The 19,540-nt window shown below is 45.2% G+C and overlaps 1 protein-coding gene across 15 annotated transcripts in view; it reads left to right on the top strand.

Annotated features, from left to right (window-relative positions):
- UBE2V1 (ubiquitin conjugating enzyme E2 V1) overlaps positions 1-18,059 on the top strand; it is a 33,780-nt gene extending 15,721 nt beyond the window's left edge. For 5 of the 15 annotated variants that reach the window (XM_058685932.1, XM_058685936.1, XM_058685935.1 and 2 more), the window contains exons 2-4: positions 5,867-6,015; positions 15,136-15,261; positions 16,473-18,059. In XM_058685932.1, the coding sequence (XP_058541915.1) occupies positions 5,867-6,015; positions 15,136-15,261; positions 16,473-16,619 (422 nt within the window). In that variant the 3' untranslated portion in view covers positions 16,620-18,059. Of the gene's footprint in view, positions 1-4,595; positions 4,614-4,918; positions 4,937-5,389; positions 5,412-5,866; positions 6,016-6,094; positions 6,113-6,142; positions 6,203-12,468; positions 12,734-14,711; positions 14,848-15,135; positions 15,262-16,472 lie in introns of those variants that run through there. The other 10 variants (XM_058685943.1, XM_058685942.1, XM_058685941.1 and 7 more) reach the window with 9 other exon arrangements.
- Positions 18,060-19,540: the final 1,481 nt, after the last annotated feature.

The raw sequence follows: 19,540 nt of genomic DNA, 5'->3' as shown, positions 1-19,540 counted from the left end.
CCAGGCACCCCTCTCAGTTGTAATTTCTAATTTGGCAAATATCAGTAGCTATAACCCACGTAAACAGAGGCTCTTTGAAGTCTTCAGTGATTTTTAAGAGAGTGTATAAAGGGGTCTTGAGACCAGAAAAGTTTGTGAACTACTGTTCAGATGGAATGAATGTTTATTGTAATTAATCAGCACGTAGGGCAGTTTTCCCATGTTTCTATGTATATTCCAGCTCCCACTTGGAATGTTTTTTGACTACCTAAAAGATACTGGCCACTGGGGCGCCTGGGTGGCGCAGTCGGTTAAGCGTCCGACTTCAGCCAGGTCACGATCTCGCGGTCCATGAGTTCGAGCCCCGCGTCAGGCTCTGGGCTGATGGCTCGGAGCCTGGAGCCTGTTTCCGATTCTGTGTCTCCCTCTCTCTCTGCCCCTCCCCCGTTCATGCTCTGTCTCTCTCTGTCCAAAAATAAATAAAAAACGTTGAAAAAAAAATTTTTAAAAAAAAAAAAAAGATACTGGCCAATATAAAGTTTTGATTTTTTAAACTGTTTCTGATGCCTGATTTATAACTTGAAGCAAGTTGAATGATCCTATAATATCAGTACTGCAGTACCCACAAATTGCACCGTCCTGTGTGGTACTCCATCACTGTTCCAAATGCTAACCTGATTCCTCATTTGTTTGGTTCAATTGTGTATGCGGGCTTTAACTGAATTGTCTGATCCAGTAGAAAATGGCTGTTGGAAGTATAGGATTAACCAATATGATAGTTTTCCCTATTTCACAAGTAGATATCAAACATGTGAAAAATATAACTCGAATTCACTATCTGTTTGAAACTAATGTAATGAGCTTGCAACATTTAGGAGTCCCTAATCAGACCTAGTTGTAAATGAAGGGGTAACGTTTCCAGCCATAAAGTTTTGCTAACATTTACAAGAGAAGTAGTCATACCAGAAATAGTTAATCCAGCCTGATTTATTTATTTTTTTTTTAACCTTTATTATTTTTTTTTAAATTTTTTTTTTTAACATTTATTTATTTTTGAGATAGAGACAGAGCATGAACGGGGGAGGGTCAGAGAGAGAGAGGGAGACACAGAATCCGAAACAGGCTCCAGGCTCTGAGCTGTCAGCACAGAGCCCGACGCGGGGCTCGAACTCACGAACCGCGAGATCATGACCTGAGCCGAAGTCGGATGCTTAACCGACTGAGCCACCCAGGCGCCCCAACCTTTATTTTTTTTGAGACAGAGAGAGACAGAGCATGAATGGGGGTGGGTCAGAGAGAGGGAGACACAGAACCTGAAACAGGCTCCAGGCTCTGAGCTGTCAGCACAGAGCCCGACGCGGGGTTCGAACTCACGGACCGCAAGATCACGCCCTGAGCCGAAGTCGGCCGCTTAACTGACTAAGCCACCCAGGCGCCCCTAACCCAGCCTGATTTAAATAACCGGACACAAGAAGGCACATTTTTCATCTTGCCAAAAAGAGCAACTTAAAATAGAGGTCACACGTGTAGCTTCCCTTCATTAATAGCTATGGAAGCTGTTGTACTTTGTCATTGTTCATTTGGCCTGAACAGGTTTTAATATTAAAAAAAAACATGGACTATGTACTTAAAATTACTCACTTAGGAAATACTATTAAATGAGATTCCTAGTCTCAGAGGATCCTTGTTCCTTATTGCAGTCAGGGGTCATACAACTTAAGCCCTGAGAAGTTAAGGGAGCTTGACGGGTATCTGGAGACAGATGTTCCAAGCAGAGGGGGGAATAACAGATGCCGAAGCCCAGTTGTAGAACCTTGTCTGGAGTATAGTTGGCATAGTTCCTTAAATGTTTTATTTTGTAAATATCAAGATCATGGTAGAAGAAATGGGGATGGGGATTAAAGAATACAGTCATCATGATGAATAAAGTAAAGTGATTTAAAAACAGAAAATCTAGAAAAGGAGGGGAGTCGCCCATAATCCTTTGCACCTAAAGATAACCACTGTTACCATCTTGGTCTCTAACCTTTCCAACTTTCTTAAGCTTCTTAAAACGTCAGCGAGCATCCGTATTAGTTTACTGGGGTTGCCATAACAAAGTGCCACAGACTGGATGGCTTACACAACAGGATTTAGCCCAGGAGGCTAGAAGTCCAAGATCAAGGGGTCAAGTGGTCTCCTTCTTCCGAGACCTCTCCCCTTGGCTTGCAGATGGCTGCCCTCCCGGCGTGTCCTCACAAGGTCTCTTCTCCATGCACTCGAGCATCCCTGTTTTCCTTTGTGTGTCTCAATTTCCTCCTCTTATAAGGATACCAGTCCAAGGGCTCATCCTAATGGACTTGTTTTAGTTTTATATATATAAAAACTAAAACAAGTCCATTAGGACTTGTTTAATATAAGGACTTTATAAATATAAATATATATATATATATATATTTATAAATATAAATATATATAAAATATATATATATAATATATAAATAAATATAAATATAAAAAATAAATATATATAAAATATATATATATATTTTAAGAGTTTTTGGGTTTGTTTTTGGGGGTTTTGGGTTGTTTTTAGGAACTCCATACGCAGCAAGGGGCTCGAACTCACAACCCTAAGATCAGGAGTTACATGCTCTACCTTCTGGGCCAGCCAGGTGCCCCAGTGGACCCATTTTAACTTAATCACCTCTTTGAAGGCCGTGTAACCAAATACTGTCACACTCTGAGGTACTAGCGATCAGGGCTTCGACATACAAATTTGCAGGGACACAGTTCAGCCTACTAGGCCATCTTTGATATTTGCCGATCTCCCTGACATGATTGTGTGTTCTTTTGGGATAGTCATCTTCATTAGTGCAGGCTTGTAAATTAAACAGTAGTAATAGCTGTAGTTCTACACAATGATTCCCCCTCCCCCCTCCGCTGCCCAGCCAAAATAGTTAGTGAGGATTATTAAAGATTTAGATTTAGGGGCGCCTGGGTGGCTCAGTCGGTTAAGCGGCTGACTTCGGCTCAGGGCGTGATCTCGTGGTCCATGAGTTCAAGCCCCGCGTCGGGCTCTGTGCTGACAGCTCAGAGCCTGGAGCCTGTTTCAGATTCTGTCTCCCTCTCTCTGACCCTCCCCCATTCATGCTGTGTCTCAAAAATAAATAAACGTTAAAAAAAAATTTTTTTTAAAAAGATTTAGATTTAACTGTCTCTGGATGAAAGACATTGCATTGTCTGGCTTTTTGCTTATAATGTCACAAATATCCTTTAATTTTGTGTTTGCTAGGGAACACAATCCAGTATAGCTGAATAATCCAGTTGACTATGTGGATGGAAAACGCCAGTATTTTCCAAATGAGCCATTCAGCTATGCTTTCAGGTTTATTCTGTTTCCTCTCAAATACTATCTGTATTACTTAATATTACCTTCAGTCAGCTGAGTCTTCTGCTTACATTTATGTTAAAAGGAAATTGTTTTCACCATCATTGTACCTGGGAAGTTAGTATAACATGACTTGCCTTAAAGTATTCCTAAAAATCAACACGTGACAGGGCGCCTGGGTGGCTTAGTCAGTTAAGTCTCCCAAGTCCTGATTTCAGCTCAGGTCATGAGATCAAGCCCCTCACAGGGCTCTGTGCTGACAGCCTGCTTTGGATTCTCTCCCTCCCTTGCTCGCTCTCTCTCTCTCTCTCTCTCTCTCTCAAAATAAACATTTAAAAAAGAGAGGTGGCCTGACTGCAAAGTGAGTGCTCACATCTGTACCACCTAAAATCCTCTACCGCCCCTGGCAAGTCCCTCCCACTTGCTCAGACAAAAGCCTGGGAGCCACCATCATCGGCTGCTCTTTCGTGCTTCTCAGGCAATCTGGCAGCAAATCTTACCAGCTTAGACCTCCCCCGCCCATATCTGGAATTGTGCTACTTCTCACTACCTTCACTGGCTCAAGCCGGTATTTTCCTTTGCCAGGATAATTGCAGTAGGGCCCAGCTCCCTTCACTGTCTTCTGCATACGGCAGTCAGAGGAAGCCTATTTGAAAAAGCAAGTCAGATCCTGTGCCCCCTCTGTTCAGAGTTCCAGTGGCTTCTCAGGCCAGCAATAGTTGGAGCCCTTAACCGCCTACTGCTTTTCCACGTCACTGTCTCAGATTTAGCTGAGTTGGAATCTTGCTGCTCTTCGGCATTGCAGGCAAGATCCCACCTAAGGGTCTTAGCACTTGGCTGTTCCCTCTACTTGGGAGACTCTCCTCGGCTGTGCAGAAGTCCTGCTCCTTCACCTCAGCTCTTTAGCCATGACACCTGGTCGCAGTGAGGCTTTCCTTGATCCCCCCATTGAAAATCCTAGCTCCTCCCCCATTACTCCTGCCCCACAACACCACAGGCTGTCACGCTACGTGATTTGTATTTTTGTTTTGTCATTATGTGGTTCCCACTAGAATGTAAGCTCCGTGGGGGCAGGTGTTTTTGTTTTGTTTACTGCTTGTTCCCCCCATTGCCTAGAAAAGTGCCTGGCCTCTAGCAGATGCTCAAGTATTTATTCCAGTTGAACCAATAGTAGCGGGAGTCCCACCTTGGGAAACACTGAGATATACTGGGAACACCTCCCAGGCTGGAGTCCCTCCAGTGGGCTTTTCTCCAGAGTTATGTGGTAAGTGCTGCTCAGTTACCTCTGGGAGTCTGGCCGGTTGGGGGCTCAGCATTTAAGGCAAATTTAAGGCAAGCTTGGAACTTGCCTGAATTTGAAGCTTTTTCCAGAGGTAATAGTTCAGATGCCAGGGAGAGAGGTAGGAGGAGAGAGAAGCCAGCAGGATGGGTTGGGAAGGCATCCCTGGGAGAGTTGCTTAGTGCCCAGGCACAGGAAGAAAACCGGTGTCCCTGCCCTCCCCCGACCTCGTCCCCCACCTGGCCCCAGTGCTTCAGCTCTGTTCCGGAAAACACCCAGAAATGGCCGAAGCCTCAGCCTGAACTCAGGTATAGTGGCTTGAAACTTATGGGATGGGTTTGTGTGGTTTCTTCCCTGAGCTACTTACCAGGCTTTGGGATTTTTGGAAACGAATCAGAGAACTAGCCACCCTCTTTGGGCTTTTTCACAAGAGAGAAACCATGGCTTGAATAATTGAAAATTTTATCCTTGGCGCCTTCAGGTGACTCTTAGCTGATCAAGAGGACACCGTTTTGGGGCGCCTGGGTGGCGCAGTCGGTTAAGCGTCCGACTTCAGCCAGGTCACGATCTCGCGTTCCGTGAGTTCGAGCCCCGCGTCGGGCTCTGGGCTGACGGCTCAGAGCCTGGAGCCTGCTTCCAATTCTGTGTCTCCCTCTCTCTCTGCCCCTCCCCCGTTCATGCTGTGTCTCTCTCTGTCTCAAAAATAAAATAAACGTTAAAAAAAAAAAATTTAAGAGGACACCGTTTTGATTTCATGCGGCCACGGCGGCTGTTCCTCCTGAGGTAGTTTGAGAGTCTGTTCCAGCAAATGAGCACACCCTTAGCCTCAGAAATGCATGATAAGAGCAAAATGAAAGGAATAGCCTCTTCCCTTCCAAGGCACTTCGTATTCATGATACTGATACTGATGGTTTTCAACTATCGTGGAGCCAAATTGATCAACATTTAGACACGTAAACTCTCGATGAAGTTTATCAAAGCTACGGAGGTGGGGGGTGGGGTGTCTCTCCAGGCTGGGTTCAGTCGTCGCTTCACCTGTAACAAAACCACGTGCCCCTTCCTGTGGTTACCCTGGTCGGTACCGGAAGCCCTGGGAACAAGTTTAAGGGACGACGACTTTCGGCCTTTTTTGCATGTTAGCATCTGTATTTCCACGGAGTAATAACGAGCAGCTAGATCTAGGCTTACAGGTTCCCCTGGAGTTGCTAGTATCTTGAATTTCTTTCCATTTATTTTAGGAGTAAAAGTCCCTCGCAATTTTCGACTGTTGGAAGAACTGGAAGAAGGCCAGAAAGGAGTAGGAGATGGCACAGTTAGCTGGGGTCTAGAAGATGACGAAGACATGACACTTACAAGATGGACAGGGATGATAATTGGGCCTCCAAGAGTAAGCGTCGAGCTACGGCTATAAATGTCAATGTCTTAAATTCACTGTGCCTCCTTTTAAGAAATATTAGCCTTATCACGGAAAAAGCTCACCAATGGTATATTTTCTGAAATGTGGCTATTCTTTTTTGACCAGTTTCAGTTTATATATTTGAACCTCCTCTGATGCTGTTTAATCCCTCCACATGGTAAGCAAAAACCTGTTTAGACTCCTAGTGTGAATTCACATGACACTGTAGACAGTGAGGTTTGAGGTAATTGCACCCTCAGATGTAGTTTAGAACAAACTCTGGGGCTTATCAGATAACAAGGCTCCAGATACAGCCAGGGTTCTGAGAAGACCCGGTCGAAACGAACTTTGGCCTTCACAGTTGTGGTTTTCATTCACGGTGTCCCAGGTCGGGACCCGTGCACCCATATCTTAGTGACAACGGGGATGAGAAAACTGACCTCTCCTTTAGAGTTTCGTGATTTGTGAGAGTTCCCAGGCTTCATAGTGCCCGCTGACTTTGTTTTAGCATACATAGTGAAACCCCCAAGAAATGTCATCTAGCTCTCATGAGAACCTGTTGTTAGGTTCTCCTGTACTTAGGTTCAGCGTCTGGTTGCATTTGTTTTACAGGTGAGGAAATAGAGAAATGAAGTTCCTCGCCCAGAGTCCCGTAGCTGCTAATGCCCATAGGGGTCCTGGCTCCAGACTCTGTGTTCCTAACCACTGTGCTACATTGTCTCCCCGCTGCTTAGATTGTGAGTTTTCCTCTGTTCCCATTTGAGAATGACCTGGAGTGTTAAGCAGTCAGTTAACGTAGGAGCGAAGAAACAGATTCCTGCAATGTGACACTTGTTGCAGACAATAGGAGGTTCTGCCTGAATGGAGCAAGACCTTTCCTCCTTCTGCTTGTGCTTCAAGATGCTGGTGCTCTCCTTCTTCTCACTGCCTGCCCAGGCCCTCCACCAGCTCTGTGGGGAGTAGGAAGACCCGTGGGATGTGGTCCCGGCTGGAACAAGGAAGAGGGCCATGCTCACTAAGTGTTAGGACCATCTGATGTTCATCTTGGACCGTCATAAACACTGATGGTGAATGGCTAGCTTTGCCATTCAACGTTACTTGTTGAGTCATTTTTGACCCTGTACTTTTGGTTTTTTGGGTTTTGAAAACCTATCCAATTTACGATTTTTACTCATTTGTTTATCTTTTTTTTTTTAATCTCTGAAAACCAGGATTTATGGATCTATAAAATACTGGGGGAAACCTGATCTAGAAAGCTAGTTTCTTCATGGAAATCATTTCTCGTTGTCTCTGAGAGTCCCCTGCATGGTTGACAGCTTCCTTCACTACATCTCTTCTCTTCCTGAGAATGGGTTAGGTTTCTCGAGGACGAGAATATTCTTCCCTTCCCCTTACTCTCCAGAGCACCTGGAGATGACTCAGAATCAGGTAGTTGTTCAATAGATTTATTAATCAACCGACTGATTTTTAGGTTCTAACAAATTAAGAACGAACCAAGGTACAACATTGAGAATCTACTAAATACTGCTGAGTTACACAGTGAAACAATGAATGAACAAAATGAACCACCAAATCCCATTGAAAATATTCTGTTCTACCTACAACACCTTGGATGACCCTGAGTTTCACTTTAGTGATTTCCGTAGGGAGCTAACTTGCAGTGAGTGGCTGCGGTACGCACAGTGCCTGCCTTCCACACATTCGTTTTTCTTTTTTCTTTTTTCTTTTTTTTTTAATAACAGCTTTACTGAGGTAAAAATTCCTATGTCCTAGGATTTGAAAACTGTAGAATACACCTTTAAAGTGTACAGTTCAGTGGTTTTTATTATAGTCAGAATTGTGCACCTGTCAGTAATTTCAGAACATTTCGTTACTCCGGAGAGAAACCTCCCCCATCAGCAGTCACTCCCATTCTGTCTCCCGTCCCCATCCCTCCCCTTTGGCAGCCTTTCATTTACTTTTTGTCTCTGCGAATTTGTCTCTTCTGAACATTTCATGTAAATGGAATTACACAGTATGTGGTCTTTTGCGACGAGCTTTTATTTAGCATGTTTTCAAGGTTCATACATGTTACCAGTAGCTCATTCCTTCCTATGGCTGAATGACGTTCCATTTTGTGGATAGACCACATTTTCTTCACTCGTTAATTGATTGACAGACATTTGAGTTTTTTCCATATTTTGCCAATTATGAGCGATGCTGCTATGAATTTTTGTGTATAGGTTTTTGTGGGGGCATATGTTTTCATTTCTCTTGGGCATATACCTAGGAGTGGAACTGCCTGGATCATATGGTAACTTTATGTTTAACATTTTAAACAACTGTCAGACTATTTTCCAAAGCGGCTGCACCATTTTATGTTCCCACCCAACAGTACATGAGGGTGTTGGTTTCTCCACACCCTCACCAACGCTTGTTATTGACTTTTTTTTTTCTTTTTTTTATCCCTGTCGTTATGCTTGCCCTGCATCCCCAAGGTTAAAAGCAAAGTTGTAAAGGGAACTGTCTGCTTCTGGGTGCTTCCTGTGACCAGTCTATTTTATGACTAGCATCCCTTATACAAGGGACAAACTGTGACTTTGCAATATCAACATAGTTATTAGTATCTAAATAGAGCACTTGAGTAACTTATCTCCCTATTGTATGTTTGCTGCTGTATGACTCAACAAGAAAATCTTCCATCAAAAGTGGTCCAGCAAAAAAAAAAAAAAAAAAAAAAAAAAAAAAAGTGATCCAGCAACTCTAGGAATTTACTCCGCTCTTTTTAATGTGTTGCCCAAAGGCCCCTATGTACAAAATTATTGAATGCAGCATTTTCAGTAGTAGCAAAACATTGGAAACCACCTCAGTGTCTTTCAGCAGACCATAGTATGTACTGTTTAGCTGTTGAAGAACAGGAACCAGATTTATGTGTGCTCAACTGGAATGCTTTCCATGATATTTAAGGGCGAAAAGGAAGGTACAAGGCAGTATAGAATATGCTGCCACTGAGGAGGTGGGGGAGGGCAGGAGGTCGTACATATACTGTGTCTACAGTACTTTTGGAAGAACATAAAAGAGATCGGTGACAGTGGTTGCCTTCTTCAAAAGAGATCTGGCTGGCTGGGGCCAGTGGAAAGGAGGCTTATTTTTTTGCCATTTTCCTTTTTGTACTTGGGGTTGCTTTAAAGTGTCTCATCCAAGTGCCATTTGCAAAATTCTGACATAATGCCCAACTGTCTCCAACAGAGAACAGGTTACAGAGTAGCCAGGTTACAGAGCAGTTTCTCAGCCTGAGGGCCATTCACATCTTGAGCTGGATCCTTCTTTGTTGCGGGGCTGTCTTGTGCATTGTAGGGTCAGCAGCACCCCGGGTCTCTGCTCACTAGATGCCAGTGGCGCCTGTCTCCTCCAGTTGTGACAGCCATTAATGTCTCCAGACGTTGGGGTGGGGGCTGGGCAGAAATTGCCTGGGTCGAGAAACACTGTTATGCCTCTGGAGTTCTCCAAGATAATGTTTTTGTGCGTGGGTCAGAGCCTGGGTGTGTGTTCATACACGTCCTTCTCTAACAGTCCCTACACATGCTTAAGAACGAAACATAATTACACAAGTGTGTGAACTAACAGAAGACCGATCCTTTCCCCCATTTCATTATACTCCCCACAGACTGTGTGTGTTCCTATTGGCTTTTGCTTTTGGGTACACAAACATAAATGCATATCCTTTTTAATAAAAATGAGACCTTGCTCTACACAATGTTTTGCAGCTTTGTGTTTTTCACATAACACGTGGTGGAAGTCTTTCCATATCAGTGCATGTTGATCTGTCTCTTTTTAAAAAGCTTTATGTGACATGTATGATACGTGAATATATCCTCGTAAGAATTCTCAAACAATACAGAATATGTAAAGGAAGAAGTTTACTTTGTTCCCCTTAACTCTTTGTGTCAGGAAAAGAGAAAACCATGCTAGGTATTTCAAGAAAGCTAATTTAATAAAAGAAGGTGATCAAATTGGTGTTGGACTGCACAAGCAGAAAAGGCACAATGTGGGAGCACAGAGCTAATGCAGCAGGAAACAATAACTTAGCCCTGGGGCCAGGAAGACTTGGGGGGCACGGGCCGTCAGAACCAAGCACCTGGAGGAGTGGTCCCAGGAGGCAGTGAAAATGCTTGGGGACGTTGAAAGACGCTAGAAGTCAGAGCAGCTCTCAATGCCACAATGAGGGGCTCGTGTAGACTGACATGGCAGGAAGAGAAGTCTAATGGACAGGAACAAGTGCCTCCTTTCTCCTTTGTATTTTACATTAGATGATTGTGTGGTTAACTTGACAGTTTAGTCTTTAGGTTGAAGAATATTCAGGTGGTGCCAGCATTAAGTCAGAGAAATGAATAATTAATGTCACCTGAAGATGGGCCCAGTGGCTTGCTCAGAAGGATACCCCGGTGGTCGGTGGGAAGAGGGAGAGGCTTGGTATGAAGGAAGGTTGTGTCTCATCACTGTCTGGAGGGGTGTTTTGCAGGTGCCGGTTTAAGCTCTAAGCCCACCTTTCTCAGCTCTGCTTTGAATACTGGGGCCAGGACTCTGCAAACTACATTTTTCCTTTGTCAGCTGGTGCTCTGTTGGGTTCCTCCAATCAGGGACACAGGAGAGCGCCTGAAAGGCAAGAAGAAGGGCCTGTTCTGTCAACACCACTCTGGTAATGGCCCTTCATCCCAGCATCAGCAATGGGTCTCCATCCAACTCGAGGGGGCGCTCCCAGAGCTGGCCCACAGTGCCTCCTCAGAGGTCTGAGTTCAGCTCTGGAGACCTGTAACCCTGAGCCTCTAGGTCTGAAAAACTGGCTTATTCCCTCTGTTCCCCCAGCCAAGGGACACCACTGCTTTCTGCCGGTTCCCTCTGTGTTAGCTCGGATCCCTTTCTGCCTTTTCAGTCCAGTGACACCTGTTTAACCACTTCCCTATATTAAATTCTCTGTTAAAGTACCTAGTGCGGTATCTCCCTTCCTGGGCTGTCCCTACCTGCCATATCCCCGCTCTCCAGATTAACTGGGAGCAGCATTCAGTACCTCCCCTCTCACACCTCTTCCTGTGCATTTTCCTTCCCATCTTCAGAGCCACTCCATTAAGGATTTCTCACCTTTTAAAGGGCCCACCGCTCGTTCTCACGTAGCATGTGCCCACCTTGTGCATCACACATAACTTGTGTATACCTGCGTCAGATTTCAACTGAGGAGCAGTTGTCCGGTTGATCTGAATCACCTTTTTATATACTGAGATTTCGTCATTTTGCTTGTTTTTGCAATCAGTACCTTTTCCTTTTCTCATGTATCATACAGTTTAAAGATAATTTTTATTTCATAATACTTCTAAGCTTAAAGAAAAGGTGCAAAGGTAGTATGGAATGTTCCCATGTGTTCCCCTCCCCCCCTCCCCCCACCTTTCCCTGTTGTTAGCATCTTATGTTGGGATAGTACATTTGTTACCACCAGTGATCCAGATACGGATGGATTACTGTTAACCAAAGTCCATATTTTATTCAGGTGTTCTTAATTTTTACCTCGTGTCTATTTTCTGTTCCAGAATCCTATCCAAGATACCACATTATAGTTTGTCATCCTGTCCCACAAGGGTGGCTGTGGCTGTGACAATTTCAGGTTTTTCTTGTTTCTGTTGCCCTTGACAGTTTTGGAGAATACTGGTCAGGTGTTTTGTAGAATGTCTGTATTGGAATTTATCTGATGTTTTTCATCATGATTAGGCTGGGATTATCTCCTGTATATAGTTTAGGCCCAGGAGAAGTTTGTAATCTCTAGGCTCTGGGCTCGTAGTGTCTGATGCCTGAAACAACCCGTGTGCACATTCACATAGCCACACTTGGAGGGAGGTGTCTGCCTGCTTTTATAGGATGTGCCTATTCTGCACCTTGATCTGTACCAAGAGCCACGTCTTGGCAGTCTTTGTCTGGGCCTTGGTCTTTGAAAAGACGACAAGGTACCCGATTTTATGACTATGCCGAATTTGTTGAGTCAGTCCCTTGCTGGTGGACGCTTTGATTGTTTACAGTTTTTTTTGCTGTTGCGGACAGTGTTCCACATTTTTGTGCATCAGTATGAGTCTGCCTGTAGGAAATACCTAGAAATGGCTTTGCTGGTTTGAGCTTGTGTGTTTCTCATTCTGATATAGGCACTACCAGATGGCCCCATGAAGCTCAAGCCATGTCAACAAGGTGGAAAGCGTTTCATGATCAAACGACGAATCTGGAACAGTGTTCCTCACAGAGGTGCCATGTTCTAGCAGCTCTTGGGGCGCATTTCCTTTCTTCAGCGAAACCTTTCAACAGGTCCCTGGGGCACTGGTAAACAGAGCAAAAGAAGAAAACCAGAACCCTGTTTTCTACAGAAGTCTTGCTTTGGGCTTTTTAACGACCCTTCCGGTGTCTCTGTGTTCACTTGACTTGAGGCATTTTTTTCGTGGGTTTCAGTGAAATTGCCAGTTGAATGTCAATGGTCAGAAATTTAGTATTTCTTTTTTGCTTTCTAGGAAGTTCGTCACAGAATGCCTATTTTTAAATTAGACTTCATAGTGTCAAGAGTTACGAGATTTAATGTATGGAATAATCAGAAACCTGTTACCAAGCTGTCCACCTTCTTAACCATTTTGATGCCGTTGTTAATAGAATGATTAGTAAAAGTTTATCGAGGCTGATAAGCCGTAAAACGTTCTCACAGGTGAATAAATTGATGCATCAGAAACTCCAAAATGTAGATCCAATATTTTAAAAAGACTTACTTTGATAATTACCACAAGCCCATGCCCCCAGGGACTATTCTGTATAAGAGATTCTGTCTTTCAATTGTGTGACAAACCATTGAGCATGAATGTGGGACACATCCAGAGATGAACTTGGGCTCATACAGTTAACAGATATTGTTGAGTGAGTAGTTGCTGATGGAGACCATGCTAGATGCTAAGGATAGACCTTTTATCGTATTTTCCATAAGTCCCTTTGGCTTCCTTCTTGTGTTTACTGATTTTTTTTTTTTTTTTAACTTGTAAAGAGCAATATTCAAGTCCAGGAACATTTGAGTACCAATTCGGTTGAGGCCCCTGCCCTTCTTGTTCTGAGTTTATCGAAGAAGGTCTGACATGAGACTTCAGATGGGGAGTCAGGAAGGCTTCCGAGAGGAGGGTGCCCTTGAGCCAAAGAGCTGGGATGGACGCAGAGGCGCAACCGGTATCGGGGCCCCGAGGTGGAGAGAAGTTGGGGCTAGATGGGGCGAAGAATAAAAAGAGAGGAAGGCAGGGGTGCACAGCAGGCTCTGACCCAGGAACATGGGCTTCCTTCTCGGGTCACTAGCAGCCACTGGAGGGGTTAGGCCAGCCGGGCCACTTCTTGCTTTTGGAAGGTCAGTCAGGCTGCTATGTGGAGAGCAGATTGTAGGGGGAGCAAGAGAGCAGAGACCGTGGGGGGGGTGCTTGAGAGGAGGTGCGTGGTGGAGGGAAGCAGGTGGGTGTGGAATCTCTCTTGGAGGCGGAAGCTGAGACTTTCTTGTGATTGGAAGGTAAGGGGTAAGAGAAAAGGGAATTCTAGGTGGCTGCCAGGTTTTGCTTTATCTAATGGCTAGATGGTGGTGCCACGTACAAGGGAAGAAGAGGGGAAGAGCAGGTTGAGTGAGGGTAGGTGGAAATGCAGAATTGAGTTTAGGTTTGTCACAGTTTGGAGTCCCTGTTACATGGATGTGTAAGGTTCCTGTGGGGATATTATGAATGCCTTCTTTTTTTTTTTTTTTTTTTAAATGTTTATTTTTGAGACAGAGACAGAGCACAAGCAGGGGAGGGAGAGAGAGAGGAGACACAGAATCTGAAGCAGGCTCCAGGCTCTGAGCTGTCAGCACAGAGCCCGACGTGGGGCTCCATCCCATGGACCACAAGATCATGACCTGAGCCAAAGTCAGAGGCTTAACCGACTGAGCCACCCAGGCGCCCCACATGAATGCCTTCTGAATTTTAAAACATGTTTGAGTTTTTTGTCAGGGATTGATCACTGCTTAGACGTAATGTTTTCAAGGATTTAAATCACGTCTTCTGTAATTTGTTTCCCCCAGAGACAGCTAGATGTCGCTGTTTACACAGGAGCCTTCACTGGTGCAGCAGGCACCAGTGGGAACACTGGTGCCTGCGAGGGGGACCTATTGGAGGGTGGATGGCCTCTGCCTTCAAGGGGGCCAATATTATGGAGAGGCATCACCTTTCACGGTGGTGTTCAGACAAGTAAATGATAACACTGGGACTTCATAAAAGAACAGAAAGCTGGGACTAGCTTGTCCTGGGTGACATTTGACCAGGTGATGTTTGAACTGGGTCTCAGTGGAGGTGTGGCAGCTCAGGTGGGGGCAGGGCGCTCTAGGCAGACGGAACAGCCTGCCAGCAGCAGCGCCGCGAGGAGTCCATCGGCCTGGGGGGTCGGACTTTGCCGTGTTTTTCTACAGAGCCCCCGTTGGCATTTGAAGGACAGGTTTTTCCTCCGCGGGCCTGGTATCTTTAGCCTCCCGCCTCACCCGCTAAATGCCTGTAATCTCTCAGGTCAGTGTCAGGCCTGCAGGGAGAGGCGGCACCTAGCAGTTGAGCTCCCTCGTGTGGCGCCCAACCCCAGACGGATGATGGAGTGCCCCCTGACTTTGCTTTAATGTTGAAGCGAAGAGCTGCCTCTTCTCTGCTCTGCACATAGTGGCATCTGATGCATTGGCTGATGTCCCTGGCGTGAGCAGACGTTTAGTGTTGCTTCCCGGAGTAAAGGACACTCCTTACACACCATTCCCAGAGCATGGGACAGATGTGCAAGGTAGAGAAATTAATAGAAAAAGCAGTCCATCTGATTGGACTTAATACTAACTCAAAATTTCAATGATACTGTTTTAAATTGTCTGTCTTTTTATTCCCCCCCGAGACCAGAGTTCATGTACACTAGTGTGGAGACTAGTTACTACTAACTTAACAAATAACAAGTAGCCTGTGTGTAAAGAAAGCAGATGCACCAGTTCTGCAGGAATAAATGGGGTTTCAAAAGATCTGCCTGTTTGAATTCATGGTTTGCCATTGCCTGATGTCTCTGTACCTTTTTTTTTTCCAGACAATTTATGAAAACCGAATATACAGCCTTAAAATAGAATGTGGACCTAAATACCCAGAAGCACCCCCGTTTGTAAGATTTGTAACAAAAATTAATATGAATGGAGTTAATAGTTCTAATGGAGTGGTAAGTTGTTTTGCCCATACTTGTTTGGGTTGAGAAATGCTTCGTGTCTAACATCAGGGGCACTTTGGCCCTAATTCCGTGTATTCCTTGCTTCTTTGATGATGAGATGCGTTGCAGTATGAACATATGCGGACTTGGGGCGAAGGCCTGTTCTCCGGCTGTATTTAAGTCATCACTCATACGACACTTACTCTGGGCCAGCACCGTGCAGGTCACTTGGAGATATCGGCTCATTCCATTCACGAGGTAGAAATGAGGAAACCAAGGCCCAGAGATGCAAAATCTTATCCAGGATCATACTTTTACTTCCTGAGCCTTATTTGTGGTACATAGCATTTTTTTTTCTGTTTAACGGCCTCGTTTTATACTTATTTTTACTACCATATATGGAAAGCCAGTGTCACTTGTCGTAAGAAGGCAGTAACAGCAACAGTACAGTAAATGCTGCAAAAGCAAAGTGATGTTAATACGTTCTTCCTCCGTGTGTTTCTTGCCAAAGGCTTTGCACCTTTGAGACCTGCTCTCGTTCAAAGGGAAAATCAGCAAGGGTTGAAGGGTTTTACACGTTAACATCATGTGAACTAAGCCTTTGTTTTGAGGTACGCAGAAGACTTGAAAGCAGACTGGGAAGAGACGAGCCTTGTTGCTGTGTGTTCAGGGTTTAAGGTCATATCTGAGTTCCACCTGAAGTCCAGAACCCGGAACTCCACCCACACTTTGGAAAATTTCCTCTGGGAATTGCGAGCATAACTTGAGAGTGCGACTCTGGGGCAATCCTTGTCACGAGAGCGTGGACCTGGGCCACCGCCTGCCTTGGCTGTCCTACTGCCCTGTGCGTCGTTATCGTCCACCAGGGTGTAGACTTGAGAAAGGACAGGCTCTGAGCAGTGGCAGCAGCCAAGCCAGCCCAAGAGAAGAGGCCACCGTTCTAAGAGCCAGTTGGGTTGAGTCTTGCCAAGTGTGTGAGCCATTTCTCTAAAGGTGGCTTTACTTATCCAAGACTTCCTTCTCCCAAACAGGGACACAAACAGAAAAACAGACTGACTGGAGGGAGGGGATCGTGCAGGGGTTCTGCGTGTCGGGTCTCATTGTGTGACTGGCATGTTCAGCTTGAAAAGTGCGTTGCACTCGTGTCGGTAGCTTAACTCCAGCATGTAGCGACTCATTTGTTTGAGAGCTTGACGGTAGTTTTTTCGTTTGCCTTTTTGTAGGTGGACCCAAGAGCCATATCAGTGCTAGCAAAGTGGCAGAATTCATATAGCATCAAAGTCGTCCTGCAAGAGCTCCGGCGCCTAATGATGTCTAAAGAAAACATGAAACTCCCTCAGCCGCCCGAAGGACAGTGTTACAGCAATTAATCAAAAAGAAAAACCACAGGCCCTCCCCCTCCCCCCCTCCCATTCGATTTAAGCAGTCTTCATTTTCCACAGTAGTAAATTTTCTAGATACGTCTTGTAGACCTCAAAGTACTGGAAAGGAAGCTCCCATTCAAAGGCAATTTATCTTAAGATACTGTAAACGATACTAATTTTTTTGTCCATTTAAAATATATAAGTTGTGCTATAACAAATCATCCTGTCAAGTGTAACCACTGTCCACATAGTTGAACTTCTGGGATCAAGAAAGTATATTTAAATTGGTTCCCATCATAACTGGTGGGGCACATCTAACTCAACTGTGAAAAGACACATCACACAATCACCTTGCTGCTGATTACATGGCCTGGGGTCTCTGCCTTCTCCCCTTCTCCTCCCCCTGCCTCCCTCCCTCCCTCCCTCCTTCCCTCCCTGCAACAGCCCTCCAGCTTGGGGTGGCTTGCTAGAGTAGGTGTGAAGGTTTCAGGTCACAGCCTGTGGGACTACTGCTGGGTGTGTGGGGGTGCTCCAGCTGCACCCCTGCTTTTTTTTAAGTCTTAAATGATGCCCCCCACCACCACACCCCCCCCCCCCAAGCCATTGTCCCTTCTTCACTTTCCACCACCACCCTTGGCCGAAGCATAGATTGTAACCCCCTCTGCTCCCCTCTGAAATTGGCCTTTGGTGAGGAATTCAGGGCTCTCCCCATATCTTCTCCCCCACCTTAATCGAGGGGTGCTGCTTTTTCCTTCCTCCTCCTCAACTCCCTTTTTGTACCATCACCACCCAACACTTTTCACAATACTTCCTTGCTTTGGCCAGAAGCCATCAGGTAAGGTTGGAAAGAGTCTCTGACTTCCCTCGTTTAGTTTTGGAGCCACATTTACTCACTCTCCACCAGCCTGGGAAGGAATATTGGGTCCTCAGCCCTGCCACCCTCTGCTGTCATCGTCAGCTGATGCGGTTTTTTAGCTCAGGTTTTGATAAAGTGAAAAGAACAGTCACCAGGGGTACTCACACCTGCCAGCTCTCAAAGTTCTTGGTGGTTAAACTTGGAGAAAGGCCACAGAAGACACTCGTAAGCACACACGATCCCTCTGAATGAATTTTCTTTTCCTGTAATTGCTTTTGCTTTTAAAAATTGAAGAAGTTTTACACAGGGTTCTCATGTGGTCATCTTGCAATCCGTTTGGGTCTAGTTTGGAATGTGGCAACTGGAACAAAAAGAACCTTGAATTCGGTGCATACTTTGGTTTTGGTGCTGCTGTTTCTCACGGTCCTCAGCAGGGATTGAAAAAGAACTCGGTGTGCACAGCAGATCCCCGAAATTGGCGGGCTTGACTTCCTGGCAAATTGCTGCGTTTTTCCACTTTTCTGTTCAGGACCACTAAATGCTGAGATGTGGATGCATACCGAAATAAAAGCGATTCATTGTGTTCTAAAGTTTTTTTTTTTTTTTTAATTTAGTGTTTGTGTAAAATCACCTTTTGAAGCAGCAACTATCAAGTCTGAAAAGCAATCGATGTTTCCATTAATCTTTTTCTGGGGGAAACCTTAGTTCTAAGGATTTAACATCCTGTAAGTAAAGTTTAACATAACAGTATTCCATAAGCAGCCTTTTTATTGTCAGACCATTGCCTGATTTTAATATAATAAAAAAAAAAGTGTGCGTTACTATTTAAGAAGCTGTGCCCTTCTTCCTCTTGGCTTGTCATTTAGGAACGATTTAATGTCTCGGATGCTTTGGGATTCAAATTGATGTTCCCAAAGCGGGGGTCAGCAAACCTTCTTCCACCGAGGGCCTAAGTCAGTAAATCCTTGGGCGGCTTTGTGGGCCAAGAGGCAAAATGGAAGGAAGACCCTATGTAAGTGTTTTATTCGTATAGTGAGAGAAATGGAAGGAAGACCCTATGTAAGTGTTTTATTCGTATAGTGAGAGAAAACAGATTCCCACAAAATTTTTTTATTGATGAAATTCAATATCTAATAATTGAGTACAATCCTTTTTGTAATGTTACAAGTCTGATGGGAAAAATGGAATTCTTTTTTGGGGGGATAACATTTTGCTTCATCAGAATTCAAAGATAGTATTCCTGATTATCAGATAAGTTGTGAATGTTCATCTGTGAAAATCCTCCTTCACCCAGGGGCTGTACAGAAACAGGCAGTGGGCCGGGTTTGGCCCATGGTCCACAGTTTGCCAACCCCTGTCCTAGAAGATTGTAGTGAAAAAGGGGGGGTGGTGCTCTCCTTTTAAGCCCCTTGTAGTGCGTACTTACTGGCTGCATTTAGTCTATTGGGAAGGGGAAAATGGGACTTTCACATGGATTTCTGGTGCGTGAGACCAGAAATTTGTTTGACAGTTTGTCTGCTCTCTACCGTGTAAGGAGTGGAAACGTGTCTGCGGCTGTTTTTATCCAGGATTTGAACTTCCTGCTGTGGTCCCAACCGCCAGCAGGCACGACTTGAGTGTCCTGTGGCAGGGGCCGGGCCGTTCTTTTGTGGCTGCTGGGGCCAGCTCAGATGTCAGAGCCTCATCCTCCAGAAAGCACAGCCCGAATGAATTCCTGCCAGATGGTCCCTGGGAGTCCTGTGGAGTGAACCACTGCCTTTCAGCTCCCCTGAAGGGAGTTGGCCGGGACCCGTGTGGGTCCTTTGCCCTCCGTCCTCAGTTCCCCTGAGGGAGGAAAAGGACGGGAGGTTCTAAACTTGCTTCACAATGCTGCTGGGAAACCCCAAGGCAGATTCGGGGCTGAATCTAAAGGTGACAGCTCCCATGTGCTGTGTGACCTCCAGAAGGAGGAGCCATCGGAGATGCTGGAGCCTGCACCTTTTACCTTCTTAGCGGGCTAACAAAACTGACCTCAGAGCTTTGGAAGTTCAGCTCGAGTCTCGTGATCACTGTTTGAGTCTGATCTGCGGTT

The sequence above is a fragment of the Neofelis nebulosa genome, chromosome 9 (assembly GCF_028018385.1).
Source record: "Neofelis nebulosa isolate mNeoNeb1 chromosome 9, mNeoNeb1.pri, whole genome shotgun sequence".
In the NCBI taxonomy this organism is placed as follows: Eukaryota; Metazoa; Chordata; class Mammalia; order Carnivora; family Felidae; genus Neofelis; species Neofelis nebulosa.
Note: the sequence above shows the minus strand (reverse complement) of the source record. Positions and strands in the feature narration are given on the sequence as shown.